Source organism: Diadema antillarum, unplaced genomic scaffold, assembly GCF_040938485.1.
Source record: "Diadema antillarum isolate AM-2024a unplaced genomic scaffold, OU_Dant_1.0 scf00000032, whole genome shotgun sequence".
In the NCBI taxonomy this organism is placed as follows: Eukaryota; Metazoa; Echinodermata; class Echinoidea; order Diadematoida; family Diadematidae; genus Diadema; species Diadema antillarum.
In genome coordinates, this window is record NW_027270921.1 from 3,226,202 (window position 1) to 3,243,613 (window position 17,412).

A 17,412-nucleotide genomic window follows, 5' to 3' on the forward strand; every position below is an offset into this window, starting at 1 on the left:
ACAACTAAAAGCATTGCTTTCGAAAGACTTGTGTGCACACATCACGGGTGTTCTATTGACAGTCACGTGATCATCGTCACCTGGTGTCACGATTGGTGCAGTTCTAACCTTCTTGCCAACAAATGCATTCAGCGTGTTTTCCTGGCGAACTGTGTTGTGTATAGCATTCACACTAAAAGCAGATTCAAGTGCGATTTCACGATGCTTCCTACAAGGTTGCAGGAATGACGAGGGTTGAAAATCAAGACTGAAAAACGAAGGGTACAAAGCACCGTTTTGCCGGAGACACCGGGTTAAAAAACAAAATCCAATGATGGGGCTGAATTTAAGTCAGTGGTAAGGAACGGGAGACGGCATTCACCATTCACCATGTTGCATTTGATTTTCCCATCAGTGTGACCCTACCATCTATCTACCATAAGTCACTTTTACGAGGAAGGTTCTTGACGGTGTAGGTGAAAACACAATTTGGTTGGTGTGAAAATAAATGGGATATGAATATAGCAACAAACAAAATACAAACCAACACAGCAAAAACATGATGAAAAAATACCTTGTTGGTCCTTCTCCCGTACTGTCATCTCTGGACAGCTCAAGCAAGTAGTTTCCGAATTCCTGGTTGTGGAAAGAAAAACAAAACAACGTAAAGGAACCAGTTATGTCTTGGAGCTACAACTCCATGCATGCTGTACTTTATTCTAACATTATTTCTACCTTCTGAGGCAGAGTCAGTGGAGACTTCACGAAATCTTTGAATGAAACCAATTTGTGCGAATCAGCTATGAACCGGCCTAACATAGCGCCTCAATCAATAACGCACATTTATTCTTAGCTTCCTTGTATGCTATCACTGTAACGAACGTTCTTCCCCTCTTCTATCTCAAACCACTCACTCACATACAGCTTGGGTATGATACATTTTTATTTTGTCTGAAGGGTTGTAAGCAACACCAAGCCGTGCTAGAAGCCATTATCTCTTCTGTATATTTAATCTATTACTCTATTTTTGTTACATTCACCTATATACTGTTACAATATACCGATAACGAACTTGTATTATATCTTTTTAAGAATCACATGAACACCTGTCCATTTGTTTTATTTTTAATGATTATGACGATGATGAAAAGGCAAACAATATATCAAATCACATCAAATTAAACAGATCAAAGTCCGAAGAAACAGCGATCAAAGGTACCGTGGGGTGGGGTTTCGTCACCTACCTCTCCGTTCTCTGGTGGGTCTCCATTCCCGAAAGTACTGGTGACAACCATCAGCAGGGACTCGTGCTCGATGTTGGCGACGTCATAAGCATCCATACACAACACCTGTGAGTTAATGAGAGTAGAGGAGTGAGTTGTTCTTTCAAGAAAAATGATAATAACAATATTTATGATAACAGTTAGTCCGCACTGTTCAAAGAGGGTAGCTTGCCCACGGATGTACACGTCGAGCATTATTCAAGCCCAGTATTTACACAACTGTTTTATGTTATCCACTGCATATTTGCGTTGATTACAAAGATGGCATGCTTCAAAAAGAATGCTTCATTGCATGATTTTGGAAGTCTGTGGTGTCGGGGTCAATCGATAAGTTATGTGGTAAACGTGAATTCCCTTATTCGAGATCATGATTCTCAGATCATATTTAGTGAGAATTGATACAAAAAAGAGACAGTGAGATGAGTTTAACGAATAATGTAAGTGATTATGTATGGTCGTGCCATAATCATTATGACTCACCTTGGCATCGAAGGCGTGCTTAAATATTTCGCACAGAGTCTTGGCGTACTTCTCCGACTTTCCGGTCTCTGTGGCATAGAGGATGGTCGCCTTGATGCGCTTAGCCAGGGCTTTGCCCATCATCTTCGTAGAGAACTTCACTGCCCTGGAAGATACAATATTAAAGCGGATATTTGTGTATAAGAAGTGTTATGGTTTTGTCTCTTGTTCTTTTTCAAAAGGAGAATAAGATCGCAAATTATAGGGACTTCCAGAATTGTCAAAGCATTGTTTCTTTAGTGCACCCCAAAAGAACAAAACAGCACCGTAACAAGTTCCCCCTTACCCCCAGCCCAAGCCCTCAAAAGGAAAATCGGCACAAAACACCGACAAAAACACACACACACAAAATCCCAAGATCATTATTGGTGGCTTTAAAAATCTGTCAAATTGACAAACGTGTAACGTGTGTAAACTCTCTAATGCTGGAATGATAATGAGAAGAATTTATATTTGCATACGAGTTGAAAATAAAGTGACATAATAATCTATGACAGAAAAACAGTGTTTTTTCTTGGTGTGTGTGTGTGTGTGTGTTGTTCAATAAAAGCGAAATTAGTAAATTTGACTAAGGAGAAAATGAGAACGAGAACAAAATGAGTGCGCCCTCACTTGGCAACCTCCTTGAAGGTGAGAAGTTTCCGTCTGCGTTTCTTGTTCTCCGCTCCTGGTGTGTTGGTCTTCCACACGTGTGTATTCCACGGATCATCCTATTGGATGCAAATCAAAATGATAATGTTGATATGCATCAACAAAACGCCCCTCACATTAAGCGACCATGTAAAATTATGCGGTCACAGTGAGGCCCAGGCAGAATGAAGGTACCACTCTCTACACCCTCCATTTATGATTCAGCATTAGAGAACATACAGCATACAATCTACCTATTTGTAGTATCTATCTATCTATCTATCTATCTATCTATCTATCTATCCATCCATCTATCACTCTGATTGTCTTCCTATCTTCACCGATAATCGTCGCCATATAAACACTCTTGTATGCACAATGTACTCTAAATGCAAAGGATTTAGTTTGAATACAGCCGAGACAATATCACTCTTCAATTTAACAAATTCTTCCGTCGAGCTATGTTTATTCCAGCTGATTGACAAATAAGCAATTATACTTTATCGAAGTGAATAAGCGCCAACCCGGAAATGTATGCCCAAGATTTCTTTTCTTTTTTTGTATCATGGCTACTAATAAAACATTTAAGAATCGGTGCTTATTTACCTCGATGTAGGGCAATTTGTTGTTCAGTCGCAGCATTATTCCTAGACCTCCTTTTCCCTCCTATTCGAAATCTTCCAGACCGTGAGTCTCTTCCATTCTCCCTCCCACACGTATCGATATGTCGGACTGGTATTCACTCACCTGGTATTCGTAGGAAGGCTTCAGCTGGTAGTTCAGCATCTCCTGGTGGAACACGGGCGTGATGCTCCCCGATATCGGCGGCACGATCCACACCCAGTCGGCCGGACAGCCGCCGCGAAGCCGCTGCTCGTTCTCCATGTGCTTCATGAAGGACTCGGACGCTGAGTGGTGGTCCGTGATGGTCACGTTCATTTTCTTACCCCAGAAAAGAGGTATAAATCATTACCATAACCAGTTAACCATTATATTTTCATAAAGATGGAATACCGTAATACAAAATTACATTTTTATACATAGTTTAAATGAATACATCAATAAATACACCAATTGATAAATGAATATTGTTCTCTATTCATTCATTCATTTCTTTATGATGTACAAAAGTAGACTTTATATGAGTGCACATGTAAATAAAGGTAAAACATAGCTATCAAAAGTTAGTTTACGAGAATGTTGTATTGAAATCACTCTTGGAGTGTGATATTTACTACAATTCGGTTTTACTTTTCTCTTCCTTTCCTGGATATTTCTCTCTATATAGGCCTATACGCCAAGAGTTTAAATGCAAAAACAGATAAAGGTCATTTCAATTCTGTTCAAATACGGTCATCATCAAATAGGAAAAAATGAAATAGATTAAATAACACTGCACTCGTTCCAGATCAAGAAAGATTATTTATGAAGATATTGCTAAAAACATTACATATATTTCCAGTATTTTCTGTGTTTTCCAGCAGATTAAATCTCAAATATCTCAATTTGATAAAGATGGATATAATATCTGTAGTATCTGCTTAGTATCTAAGTTCATATTTTGATACATGAAATTTCATTACTCACAAGACAACTACTAAAAACATGGAATTATGTGAAGGATACACACCTGGTAGCTGTGCAGCACGGCCACATTAGCCTCCACCAAAGCCTGGTCCTTCCAAAGGGTGGAATTCGTGCTGATATCCAGTCCCATTTTACATCCAATGGACTGTGCAAACACATGGACAAGATATGAAAACTATATTAATGTTCTTCGCTAATCAGTCTAGAATCATGTTGACAAAAGACTAACTAGGTTAGAATTGTTTCATTTCATTTCATTTGCGACGGAAGTATACAATTGACATTTGTACATAAACAAAGTAAAGTACAATGTTACTTTTGCATATTCAAATGAGATTTAAATGCACGGCTTTTGTTTACAAATGATTATTTAACGATACGATATTTGCAATTATACTTTGAAATGATCAATTCCCCTCATAAATAAAAAATATCGAAAATAAAAAATGATGCCCGTTCTGTCTGTCAGCCACCCCCTCTCTTTCTCTGGACATTATACATCAATACATACGCCCACACGTATTAGTCATATTGTTATTATATATTTTATTGTACATAATTCTGCTCGTGTGCATGTGTGTAGGGTGCTGACAAAATTCTTATACGAATCAGTGGTAATACCGGTACTCGTAAGAAGCGGTGATACCACTATTACACAAATACTCCTCTAATCGAACCTGTCGAAAGACACGGGCCATTCAGCCGCGGTAAAGATGTTTGTATTATCCTTAAGAAGAGCTGTTTCAACACAGCGTCCCATAAAACCCTACCAGGTCCCCGAGTTAGTTAAGCCTACCATGGCCATTTAGGAACAAGCTTACCAATGATTATTATCCTAAATGCCCTTTGGAAATGTTTTTTCCCGGTTTGTACAGTCTCTTCATACGCCTATCACGTAGATAGACTGTACTAAACAGTGTTAAGGAACTCTACGATGTTGACTTGTTGCCTTCAGGTAAGTAGACATCGCGACAAAGCTGCAAGTTGGTCAAGCACTATCAATTAAAGCTACTCCCATTTTATGCTCTCCCCCGAACACACAGCAGATGTTGACTCTGACCACTAGTTTGGAAACCGTAAGACGTTGAATTTATACAGACAATGGTTCAAGTACGTTCGGTCAAACATTCTCATGGGTACTTTAACCTACTCAAGGCTTAAAAAAGAAATAACAGAGGTGAAAGCGTTTGGATAAACCATCGGGAACTCTGTTGTTTAGGATGTTTTTAAAGATACCAGCAGATTATCTGACTGTTTGCGATAGGCCTACAGCTTTTGACCAGTAAATTAACGCTGCGTTAGGCTTAAATCTTTGTGCAAATTACACATGGAGTGCCTAGACGAGAATTAGGCAATAAAGTGAGGGTAAAAATCACTGTGATTGTGAAATGTAAGGACAAAATCGAGTCCTGATATAACAGTCTGATAACAGGTATTCCTTGTATTTGAAAGAAGTGATATTGATATTTCTGAGTTGATTCGCCATGTTTCTATAATTCACCGTGATGAAGCAATTCTGTGGCCCGTTGCATAAAACTTACCGTTGAATTTCAATGGTAACTACCGTCAAAATTAGGCGTCACAGCCAATCAGCATCAAGGATTATAAAATTTACCGCTAATTTGAAGACTTACCGCTAGAAAGGAGCGGTAAGTCCAGCGGTAAGGGTTTTATGCAACAGGGCCCTGATCTCTATAGATGGGCATATTAACTGAGAGTATCTATAAAGATGTGTGTTCAAACTGCAAACTGCAAAGCAAACAGTGCGCGACAATAATAATAATAATAATAGTAATAGTAATAATAATAATAATAATAATAATAATAATAATAATAATAATAACAATGATGATAATAGTGATAATAATAATAATAACAACAACAACAATAATAATACAGGGTACTTATAATGCGCCAATTCCACATAAATAACGTGCTCAAGGCGCAGTAGAAAAAGTGAGTAATGAAGTACAAAAATCCTTACACAAACATGCACTAGAAAATGAATGACACTATAATGATGATGAAAAAAAACAAATCATAATATACAATCGAGTTTGGAACGAGGAAATGAAAATAACGGGACAAGACCATGACTACGGAATGCAAAACGTGAGATATCTTCATCAGAGGAAACGGCAATGTAAGCTTTGTTTATAACTATAATCAATTACTGAAAGTAGTTGACTTCGTATAAAAAAAAGGAAGAGCAAAAAGCACCATTTACTACTTTGTGTGACATAAGAGGGCGCCCTTCTGTTGCACAGGCAAATTCATAGGTGGACGCGCAGACGACCAAAAAAAAAAAAAAAAAAAAAAAAAAAAGAGGAAAATACAAGGTAATGACTGTGTTCTCAAGTGTATTCACATGTGTGTGAGAACAATGTTTGGATGTATATTATTCTCATGATTAGGCGTAAATCCTGAAACAATCAAATATATGCTCACACAAAATAAAAACTTGGAAAATCACATGCTCGACCGCCTGACTATTCTCTTTCTGAGAAACAACATTCTAAACTCTGGATATTGTGTGTATGTGTTATGCAGTGTCGAATTCCCGTGACTAAACATAACACCAAGGTAAAATGCATCCACCGATTGTCGATATCGCATCGGCTCTTTTTTCCCTCGTTCGCCTCACTAAAATTTGCTGGAGTTAGCTCATTACAAAGATAACAAGAAAACGTTGTGAAATGGACCCGCAAAGTTTGATGTTCTACCGTGCGATGCGAAATAGCACCGTTACTATGTACGCTAAACCTTGGTCGTGTGAGATCAATAATTGAGGGGAATAAGTTGCACACATTTTCAAGGCTTTAGATCATCAGATTGTAGGGGTGTTTTCTCTAATCATAATCTATGGTTCCTATTTGCACAGCGTTGTGCGGTCTGTACGTGTGTGTGTGTGGGGGGGGGGGGGGGTGGTCACGCAGGAATGAGACCTCAATGTAATTCTGAATTACTAAATGTGGGAGTATATTGCAACATCAATTTGATGTCGGAAGTGTAACGATTACCTGCTGAAATCTGTTTGTAATGTGAACAAATAACGCCCAAAACAGCTAGCAACCAATCTATCTTTGCTTTCTGGGAATACTGACTGCTAGCGGTTTGTGACAAGTTTTAGTGTTATAATGCGTCAAGTTCTCCCCACTTCATCCTTAGAACACTCATGGAATCAAGAAGAGCTTCTGGAACTTTACTTTCTTTCTTTTTTAATTTTATCCAAACAACAAATTGTGATTAGAGAAAGAATTAATTAATGAGATAAATGAACAAATTGAAATAGATGCACTATCAAAATGATCCCTTATCCGTGCTTATATCGACTGTATACGTCTTTAGTAGGACATAGGCCTACTCTACATGGATATTCTGCAAGATATATTACATCCCTCATTAGTGAGATCCTGTCTCGTGGTTGGTGTACATATTGTCATGTGACCAAAACATAACAATGCTATAATGACGGTGATGTTGAGAACAAAATGTCAATGAAGAGATATTATGTGCAATACCGTGACGTCATTCATGGGATATAAGTGCTTAATACGATGCTATCGATCAATGGTTTGCTATCGGTATAGCTTGTGTAAAGTGCTGTATAGTAATCAGCCTAATAGACAATTGTGTAAATCACCGACACTGGTCGCCTGCGCAGAAATGTGTAAAGTTTTCATTTCAACAATTACTTTTAGGAATCATTGTAGGATATTAGACGAATACATTATCCTGCATTATACAACATATGTATAGATCCTTGCCATCTGATTGGATGAATGTGGATCACATGACATTCAGGAGAATCAGCTATCCCACGCTCACTCTCAATGGCAGTGCAATAGACGTCTACTGAACGGTAAATCAAGTGAGCCAGTCGTGCAATAGTTCTATTCAATTCCGCTTCGTGTCGTTGAATAGAACGGTTAAACTTGCACGCTCATGTAACATTCGGAACCATCGCACTCATGATTAAAAAAAAAAGAATATTGATTCGTCGGTGAAAGAAATCTGAGCACTATATTTAAGAAGCAGCAGAAAATAGTGCTATTCCTGCAACCTCGGTGTTAATAATTTTAACTGGAGTCTCTGTTTGCATTAGGCATATTTGTCAGCTATGATTGGCTCGATTAGGATCTGTGAACATGATTTTGAAAGAAAGCCATGGAGTCTTTATTATGCCTTCCACTGCTGAGAACTAGGTTTTCGATATGACGAGGAGAAACGTGCTGCCCAGATGGGATAGGACGACAACCTTGCAGATGTTTTAATTGGGCCACATCTAGTGGGAGGTCAAAAATGTCAAATATGTTGACGATATCATATCCAAGAATTTTGACTTGTCATAATCAGCTAAAACTATTAAAGGAAGAGAGAACGTGTTCGTTTATACATTGCCGTTATACATTGATATTTCACTCTACGATTATCTTTTTTAAAACTGTAATGAACTATACGTAAATGTTTTTTAAAGCCGGGTTTAAATCAATAGATGGAAATAAATAATCTATTTAATTGAAACTATTGAACTGAAATAACATGTTATAGGTCGTCACTGGAGTTTTGTTGTACTGGCCCGAAGGACTTTCGACTCCCACTAAGAGTACATGACCGAGGGTTATGGCATATTTTCGCTTTGTGAGCGACCTAACGAACAATCATATCGTCTATCTGTGGGTCTGTTCTGTCACGTGACGTGAAGCATGACTTACCTACATTGCACGGTGATGCTAGACATTGTCCCGACCATTGTCGTTGGCAAACCCCCATGACGAAAACTGATAAACGGTTTTCGACATCGGCTTCATGTAAAGGATTTGACATAGACCTGCCTTCTGCCCCTCTTGAAATATGATAGACATTAAAGATTATCATTTATGTGATTAATAGGCCTAATTCGTTTTTATTCGAAAGAACGCAATCGAGGAAAATTTAATTAGTCACCTCTCACCGTTGCAAGTTCTATTGCAGCTTGGGCTCTTTTGTTCCCTTCTGTGCACATAGGTCTTTAAAAATATACAGCATGCATTTTGACAATTCTGATCATTATTTTGTATTATCAGTTAAATCATACACCAATCAACTTTTTACAAGCTTTACAAGGATCAGTTCCATTTATATATCTGTATTCCACTTTAACTTAAATGACTGACTTTAAATCAACTATTATTTTGCGTCTTTACAGAACCGTGTGCAAGGTCAACTGTTACCACAAACCCTGAAGTCTATAACCCCATAATTCAATGAATTGAGTCCATTATGTGAATTTTGAAAAGGCGATACCAGCAATGTCGTTTTTATCATATTATGGATTGATGCATCATGCGGCAAAGATTAGATATTATCCTCGGCTGAGGGTGTTGTTAAACTGCGCGATCTTCCGTATTTAGCATTTGGCTATCATTTCATAGGCATGAAACTTTATTTCCACTGTGAGGAATATTCCAATGAGGATACATAAAGTGACGTCTCATCGAGCTTCTAACGATTTCAACTCTAGTCATAATTCTTAGAAGTTCTCGATAGACCAACATGGAGTATGTATGCTACGATGGCAAATCCTATCGTTACAGTATTATGCTATGATACAGAGCGCTCATTGCGTGACAGCTAAAATCCAAATGCTTTCAGAAGGTTGGAGGAGTCGCCGGTGCCACATGACTCATGGACTGACGACTTTATTTCTTCTTCTCTCTTTCGTCATTTTTTATACCTCTTATCATTAGACAGGTGATTCAGGTTAGTAAAGATCATGCCAAACAGTAGCGGGGGAAAAAAATGTCACACCTACACTTGACTGCACCTTTCGCAGACATGATCAACTATAAGATAAAGATTTCATTAAAGATCGTTAAGGAGAGGGGTGTACATGAGGGACAAAAAAAATAAAAAGAAAGAAACAAAATGAGATCTGACTAAGCCGGAACTGTGGCTAGACCAGCAATGCCCTGTTCTTGAAGGTGGCAGAATATTCCAAATAGAAGTAGAATTGGTCAGGCCTACTAATGAAGATCTGCACGTTTATCTTGTAATCCGCTCCTGGATTCCCAACCAAACAAATTTGATGACACCCGTTTTACACCAGTCGCGAGATAATGATGTGTACCAAACCCCCACGACACTTCCTTATCTAATCTTCTAACCTTCAACTCCAGAGGGATCGAATTCATACTTCAAGTATGTGGGGTTTTTTTTTTGTCTTCTTTAGATAGGGCCATGTCATCTACTCTTCTATTACTCAGCCCCCGCCTTGCTGAAAAACACAAAATCCATGATCACATTTTTAGAGTTCTATATGGAGAGTTTTTATTTGTTAAAAAGCCAAAGCCATTAGATAACGCCATAATTCAAATCGCCAACTTTCACCTAATCCCGGTTTTCACATTAACCTGGGGGCATTTCATGAAGCATTTTGTCCGACAAAGTTGTCGGACAATTTGCTCTCAGCCAATCAGATGCACGGATTTCAGTAGCTTGTAACAGTTTGTCAGAAAAATATCCGACCAAAACGCTTCATGAAATGCCCCCCTGATCATAATGTAGCCACGAAGAGCATTTTGATATCAGTAAGAATCGAATGAAAGAGAGAATACCGACATGCAAGAAAAACAGAAAGGGGTCTTTCAGAGTCAAAGTGGCTTGTCCGCTCTTGGGACAGTTTGTGATCTAACGCCTTATGGGATGATATCATAGAAGGTAAAAAAAGACGAATTTGATGTAGAAACTCTGCAACAACCAATTTTTTATGTATATATGTTTATATATTCCGTTATGTAACTGACAGATCTTATACAATCATTATAAAACTGTTCAGATACACTGTAAAAACAAGAATAGTTCACTAGAACATTACACATTTTAAGCCCATCTATGCTTCCTTACGCTTGTCAATAGCTTCAACCAGGATATGACGGACCATTAATTCTGTAAAATTACGATAGTGATTAAAAGCCACATATATTTAAGATAACAGAATACAAGATCAGGCATAAACCTTGCTTGCCTTAATCTCGGCTGTCGATCTTATAGCAGGGCGTAAATGCACATACCGGTCTTTCGCGCGCGGTAACTTCGCACCAAAGTGTCAAAAAACCAATTGATGACACGTTCGGCAGAGAGAAGCGAGTAAACATTAAGACTGATGGTGACGAGCGTACATACCAGTGACTGTGCAAAACGTGAGTTGGTGCATCGGCATTTGAACCTGTGTAATCCTTGATTTGATCACTGAGGGTGTCACAATGTCAAAGGTGATATCTATAATCATAAGATTTGGGTGATTCATGACGTAATTCTCCTTCTCACACATTGCTGTGCGAGTTATCAGTACCACAAATTGTTGCCCAAATTAGTAACCAATGACGCACACGTAGATTATCTCTCTTAATTTACGCTGATTTACTCATTCTTTTCTTTGTTGGCACTTATCGATTGACATTGGTAATACCTTTGCTGATAGAATTAAAATGGATGAAAAAGCAAGTCTAATTATAAATAACGTTGAACGTAGAGATTACATGCATAATGATGAAACTCTTCGCAGTTAAGACGATTAATGGGAATAACAGTGTCCAATTATTGCGAAAATATTTCATTTCTTTTATTTATATAGTATTTCGAAATGAGCTCTTATTGTATCGTCAAGGTCTTCTGTGAAATAGGCAAAGCAACGTGATTTTTTCCATACATTCATTATGACATCCTTTAAGCAAAGCAATGCTCTCTCTATACCATTTTCGTGTCGTAAGTTGCCTTTGTACCAACGGCCACTCCCGTTTCTCAGAGTATTACTTGATTGATAAAGGATGCTCGAAGCAATGTACTAAAAAGTAACCAGCAATTTCTTTCGAAGGTTTGTAGCATTGCTCGCTTTGGCGGGCAAGCCTCTAGGTGGTGATGTACGTACCTGGGTCACCAGCCGACCTACGGGGTCATACTCTCATTCGATTGGATATTTTGTGCAGTGAATTTCGTTTCAAAGCGATATAATAGAACACCTGTAGTCGAAAGATTATACGCCTCGGGCATCAAGTTTCAGATAGAATCATCAATGAAAGAAAAAATCTATATGGTTTCTGCGGAAAAAACCCCGTCCCCCCCCCCCCTAAAAAAAAAAAGAACTGGTCTTTGTTGCGCAGTCTATAGTACTAAAGGAATGCGTAATGTCACAACCATGCGGATAAAATTGTGTGTACTGGTTGCTAGGATTCGTGCGTCAGTAATCCACGAAGAATATATCGGTTTTGTGATAATAACAAGAAATCCTCTCTTCGGCCATTAAGCAATCTACCGCAAAGCCGATTTTCATAAACATCTACCCCAGTGAAGCTTTATGTAATTATAATCCGATGATAGGCGGGTTTTTTTTTTACTTGTATGTGTGACAATATTTGATGAGCATAACATCTGCCTAAGTATTTAACACTTTTTCGCAGATTATAAGGTTTCCTAGGACATTATTTCAATTATACTCTTCATTCTTCTTCACTTCCTTCAGAGAACTCTTAGAAATGTTTCAAGTATATACCAATAGAGTGAATCATTTCGGATGCATTCTTCCCTTGAGTTTCGCACCAATTAGTTCTTGAACCAAATAGATCTTTAGCTGGTGACAAGCATTCCTTTAACTATAAGATTCGCCTTATACCGGTTTGTTATGTCATAATAATGCTAGACTTGCCGTGTCCCAGGATTCTGTTCATAAACATAATGGAGCTCACTCACCCAGAAGATTGCAAACAACAGGCATACTTTATACATGCTAAACAAACAAACAAACAAATAAACAAAACAAAACAAAACAACAATGTAAACTTGTCATTGCTTGATATGTTATCACTTTGTTTGTTCGTTAGTTTGTTTTTTCCAAATCATACCTCGATAAGATTGAGTCTGTTGCTGTCGCAGATATCCCTGGCGCCGATTTCTGTGACCATGTACCAGCCGTTGAAGGGGCAGGCGGGGAACTCGAGGCCCCCGAGATCTAACATGAGGCTGGACACGGCGGGGAGGGCGTACCACTTCAACCCCAGCTCCTTGAACCAGGGGTACCTGGAAGAGAAGACAAGCAAAACAAGTTATGCTGTTCTTCACAGACTTTAATGTATACATTTGGCGCCATCTTCTTTTCTCGTCGGGATGGAGAGGCATCGGTATCACGCCCAAACAAACGAAGACGAAATTGTACAGGACCTCCTACAGTCGAAAACAGACGGTCTAACAACACACCCAAAGGGTAAAAGTGATTTCATTTGCAAAAAGAGTGGCCCATCGTCTCTTAGCACTCACCCAAGGACAAGCATCAAACATAATTGTACTATCACGACTTAAATTGCAGGCATGATCATTATGCATCGAAAGACATTATCCACCAGGAAAAAAAAAACAATCATCAAACAACCCAATTTAAACAATGCAAATTCACACACACACGCACACACACACACATACACATATGTATACAGTATGTCCCAAAAAAATTACAACGGGACCCCCCGCAATGATATCTTTAAAAAATAGTGAATCAATCTAAATACAAATTCAGGGTATGAAACTATAACTCAATGACCACATCTTACAGAAAACCCCATTCGATTTGCTTCACTGGTCAAAGAGAAATGAGGAATTTTGTAGAGGATGTCGGGAATCTCTTTCGTCCAAGTTCTGTCTATTATTCACGCACTAGAGCATTGAATTGCTAAAATCGGAAAAATCAGACTCATGACATGCTTTACAACAATCTACATTTCTCTGTGACCGCTTAACCAAATTGAATGGGGTTTTCTGCAAAATAGAGCTAAGATGTTATTTTTTAGGACCCTGAAGTAGCACTTAGACAGGTCGATCATTTTGGATGTTATCAATTCGAAAATTTGATTGTAATTTTGGGGGGACATACTGCAGTATGTCCCACAAAAATTACAATCAGATTTTTGCATTGATAACATCCAAAATGATTTTTTTTTCAATGCTACTTCAGAGTCTTAAAATATAACATCTTAGCTCTATTTTGCAGAAATCCCCATTCGATTTGGTTAAGCGGTCACAGAGAAATGTGGATTGTAGTAAAGCATGTCATGAGTCTGATTCTTCCAAGTTAAGCACTTCGATGATTTTGTGTGTGCACAATAGACAGAACTTGGACAAAAGAGATTCCCGACATCCTCTACAAAATTCCTCATTTCTTTTTGACCACTGAAGCAAATCGAATTGGGTTTTCTGTAAGATGTGGGCAATGAGTTATAGTTTCATACCCTAAATTTGTATTTAGATCGATGGAATACTTTTAAAGATATCATTGCGTAGGGCCCCGTTGTAATTATTTTTGGGACATACGGTATAGATATATATTTTCGAGTAGTCTTGGAAATTTACTGTCAGATGTCAAAACCACGTGTATTGCACAAAAATGACGAGCTGTCACTTATTTATGTACAGTAAGGTCTAGATTATCAAACGTGTTACCCGAGAGAACAGGAAAGCTCAGTTCATCCCATAATTAAGGGAGGGTACAGTTTCGGTTGAGATGGGGCTACAGATTTCCAATACTTTTTAATGATTATTATTTGAGATAATGAGAAACCTCTTCTGCAATATAATAGAGGATACAATTCTAAGTGGAATTCAAAGTTTATTTGATAGAAATTGGTTTTGAAATGGCTGAGATATCCAAAACAAAGAGATCATAATAAAAGATGGGACCCACCTTTTTTTAGGATCACTTTGTTTTACTTTGTTTTTGGATGGTATACCTCAGCCGTTTCAAAACCAATTTCCATCAATTAAACTTTGAATTCCTCTTAAGATTGTATGCTCTTTAATATTTCATAAAGTGGTTTCTAAGTATCTTGCACAAAGTTAAAAGCTGAATCCTCACCAAAACTAATACTATACCATCCCTTACAGTTGATGCATTTTCACATTGGCTTTGATAATAGAGCAAAGGCAAACAGATAAAAATGGTAATTCATCAAAGTCAATCATATAAAAGTGGTGGAATTTAAGGTTTCGTATTGCTTTCACAAAACAATTATATTGGTAGCAACAAATTAATATGAAAATAAGGCAATGTGGTGATGCCGTCACTTCACAATTCTGCACCTTATCTTTTTCAACGAAAATAATATATGCTTTGTGGTTGATAGTCAACTACAACCTTCCACATCTAAAGTCAGGAAGTCTACGGTATTGCACTAAAACATTGATTTTAATTAACACTTATCTCACTATTTATCTAAAATGAACATAATTTTCACAGGGGCAAATATGAATATTTGTTAATTAATGCTGTTCAGCATTTTTGTCATCCACCGATACAATTTGGTTGTATTCAATATGAATGTTACTCTCATACATCTTTTGCTTTGTTTGGTTTTGATTGGTGGGTTGGTTTTATCTATTACTATTATGAGTTTTATTCTCTCTCTCTCTCTCTTTCTAGGAAAATAGGAAAGAAATGGCTCAGAACTACCACAAGACGAGACTACAATACACCTTCAGTGATGGTTGATCGATAGCTGATCTTGGCGCTGATCGATACAAGATCAGTGCCAAGATCCAAGGGTGTAAATTGATGTGTGGCCTGTCACAATGTCAACACGTAACGCGAGCCTTGACAATAGTCTTTGAGGATATGTCTTTGACATCACCCCGTGACCTCTTGTCTGAGGTTGATCTCCCCATGGACTACACAACTTGGACTGCAACCCTGAACTCCCGCCTTTCGCTTTCTTGCAGACGAAACTCAGAATCAACACGCCCAGGGAGCAATCAACGTGTACAGAGTTTTCGAACAACAAGGACGATAAAAGAGACGAGAAATCATCGCTGTGGAGTTGATTTTCACACGATTTTTTGATGACACACATGGGGTATGGCAAAATAAACATCGGGGGTATTGCCTTACTTTCTCGAGCTTTCTGTATCCGAAACTGATACGAGATAGCAACGGATGTCAACTAGCATTAGTCGAGCGTGTCGTGGAGTTACAACAACTGCACTAAACGGGAGGATCGTGTAATGTGATCGGAACATAAAGCGACCCAACTGACAGCTAGCGAATCATCTTCTCCGATTGTGTGCTAGATGTCAGATTCTCTCCAACTTCTTGCTTTAACTCAGAGTTTTATCAAAAAGTTAATCCACATGTTCAATAACAACAACAACAACAACAACAACAACAACAACAAAAGCAATGACAACAACTACGACGATGACGAAGACGACGACAGCAACAACAACAACCATAACACAAATAATGTAATGCACTGCTCTTGAATGATCAGGTTAGAGAAAAAGCTAGCAAATTGTGAAAATAATGCATTTCTTTCGCAGAAAATAATCAAGTAACAGTAAACCGTTTGTGGTAACTTCCCATGAGAGCCAGAATCACGCGTCTTTGCGAAGAAACGATATATTCTCTTGTACAATTATAATATTCACATGTATTATATCGTTGTGTGTTTGTTATTAGAACATCGAGAATATCTACTCCGGGGACATCACAGTTTTAGGAAAAAGATCACTTTGCTGAGTTCATGGGGTGTCATGTATATATGACAGCCAAGTGGTTGTAGATTTCACATTATGTGTAAGATATTGCTCCGTTTTAAACTCATCTTTTCTTTCATGATTTTTATTCTCAGTATTTCGGAGTTCATTTCCCATCACACTGGGTTGCTCATAACGTCAAACTGCACTTATTGTTGCAAGTCATATACAGTGCACTCCTGTCATAACGAAGACGGTTATAACGAAATTCCGATTACAACGAAGTTAAAATTCAGGCCCCAACATTATCAGCTATACATTTTCTCTTGTTCATTTGTTCGGTTGTCACGAAATTTTGATATAATGAAAGCAAACTGCCGGTCCCGATGACTTTGTTATAACGGGAGTCGACTGTATTGCATCTACGTCACATGCTGTGCTGGTATAAATTCAGATGGTCATTAATCCTTTATTGGGAAGTTCAATTTCCCAAAACTCATGAGAATGATGTGTGCAAGATTAGAATTTGATTAATTTTATTGTTTAGGTTTCCCTTACTGTGAAGTGACAAAATATGTAGCTTTTGTCGATGACAGAATAAGACATGTGCACGTATACAGGACATTTTTTTTCTTGGACAAAGACTCTTCAATACAAATGCCGGAATTCCTGTTGAATAGGTTTCTTATTATACGAGACTCTTACATACTAAAGTGAGTAACGAAGGTAAGCTGTGTAAAACCCTTTCACATATCCAATTGCCCTCCTGAGAAAAACCATTGTGCATCCGTTTCCCCTTACCGGAAATAATTTGTTGCGACATACTGTACTTCGTTGTAAAACCGCAACCTCTAACGATTCTCATCTACAGACAATTTGGGTTTGGGGTGGTTTCTTGGAGAATGTTTGCATTTGTTGTTTG

General features: G+C 38.1%; 1 protein-coding gene across 1 annotated transcript in view; it reads right to left on the reverse strand.

The window, feature by feature from the left end:
* LOC139742035 (nitric oxide synthase, salivary gland-like) overlaps nucleotides 1-17,412 on the reverse strand; it is a 74,613-nt gene that overhangs the window by 27,027 nt on the left and 30,174 nt on the right. The window contains exons 7-13 of the mRNA XM_071652600.1: nucleotides 12,878-13,052; nucleotides 4,042-4,143; nucleotides 3,159-3,353; nucleotides 2,394-2,491; nucleotides 1,743-1,887; nucleotides 1,224-1,328; nucleotides 554-615 (exon numbers count right to left, since the gene is read on the reverse strand). Of these exons, the coding sequence (XP_071508701.1) occupies nucleotides 554-615; nucleotides 1,224-1,328; nucleotides 1,743-1,887; nucleotides 2,394-2,491; nucleotides 3,159-3,353; nucleotides 4,042-4,143; nucleotides 12,878-13,052 (882 nt within the window). The remainder of the gene's footprint in view (nucleotides 1-553; nucleotides 616-1,223; nucleotides 1,329-1,742; nucleotides 1,888-2,393; nucleotides 2,492-3,158; nucleotides 3,354-4,041; nucleotides 4,144-12,877; nucleotides 13,053-17,412) is intronic.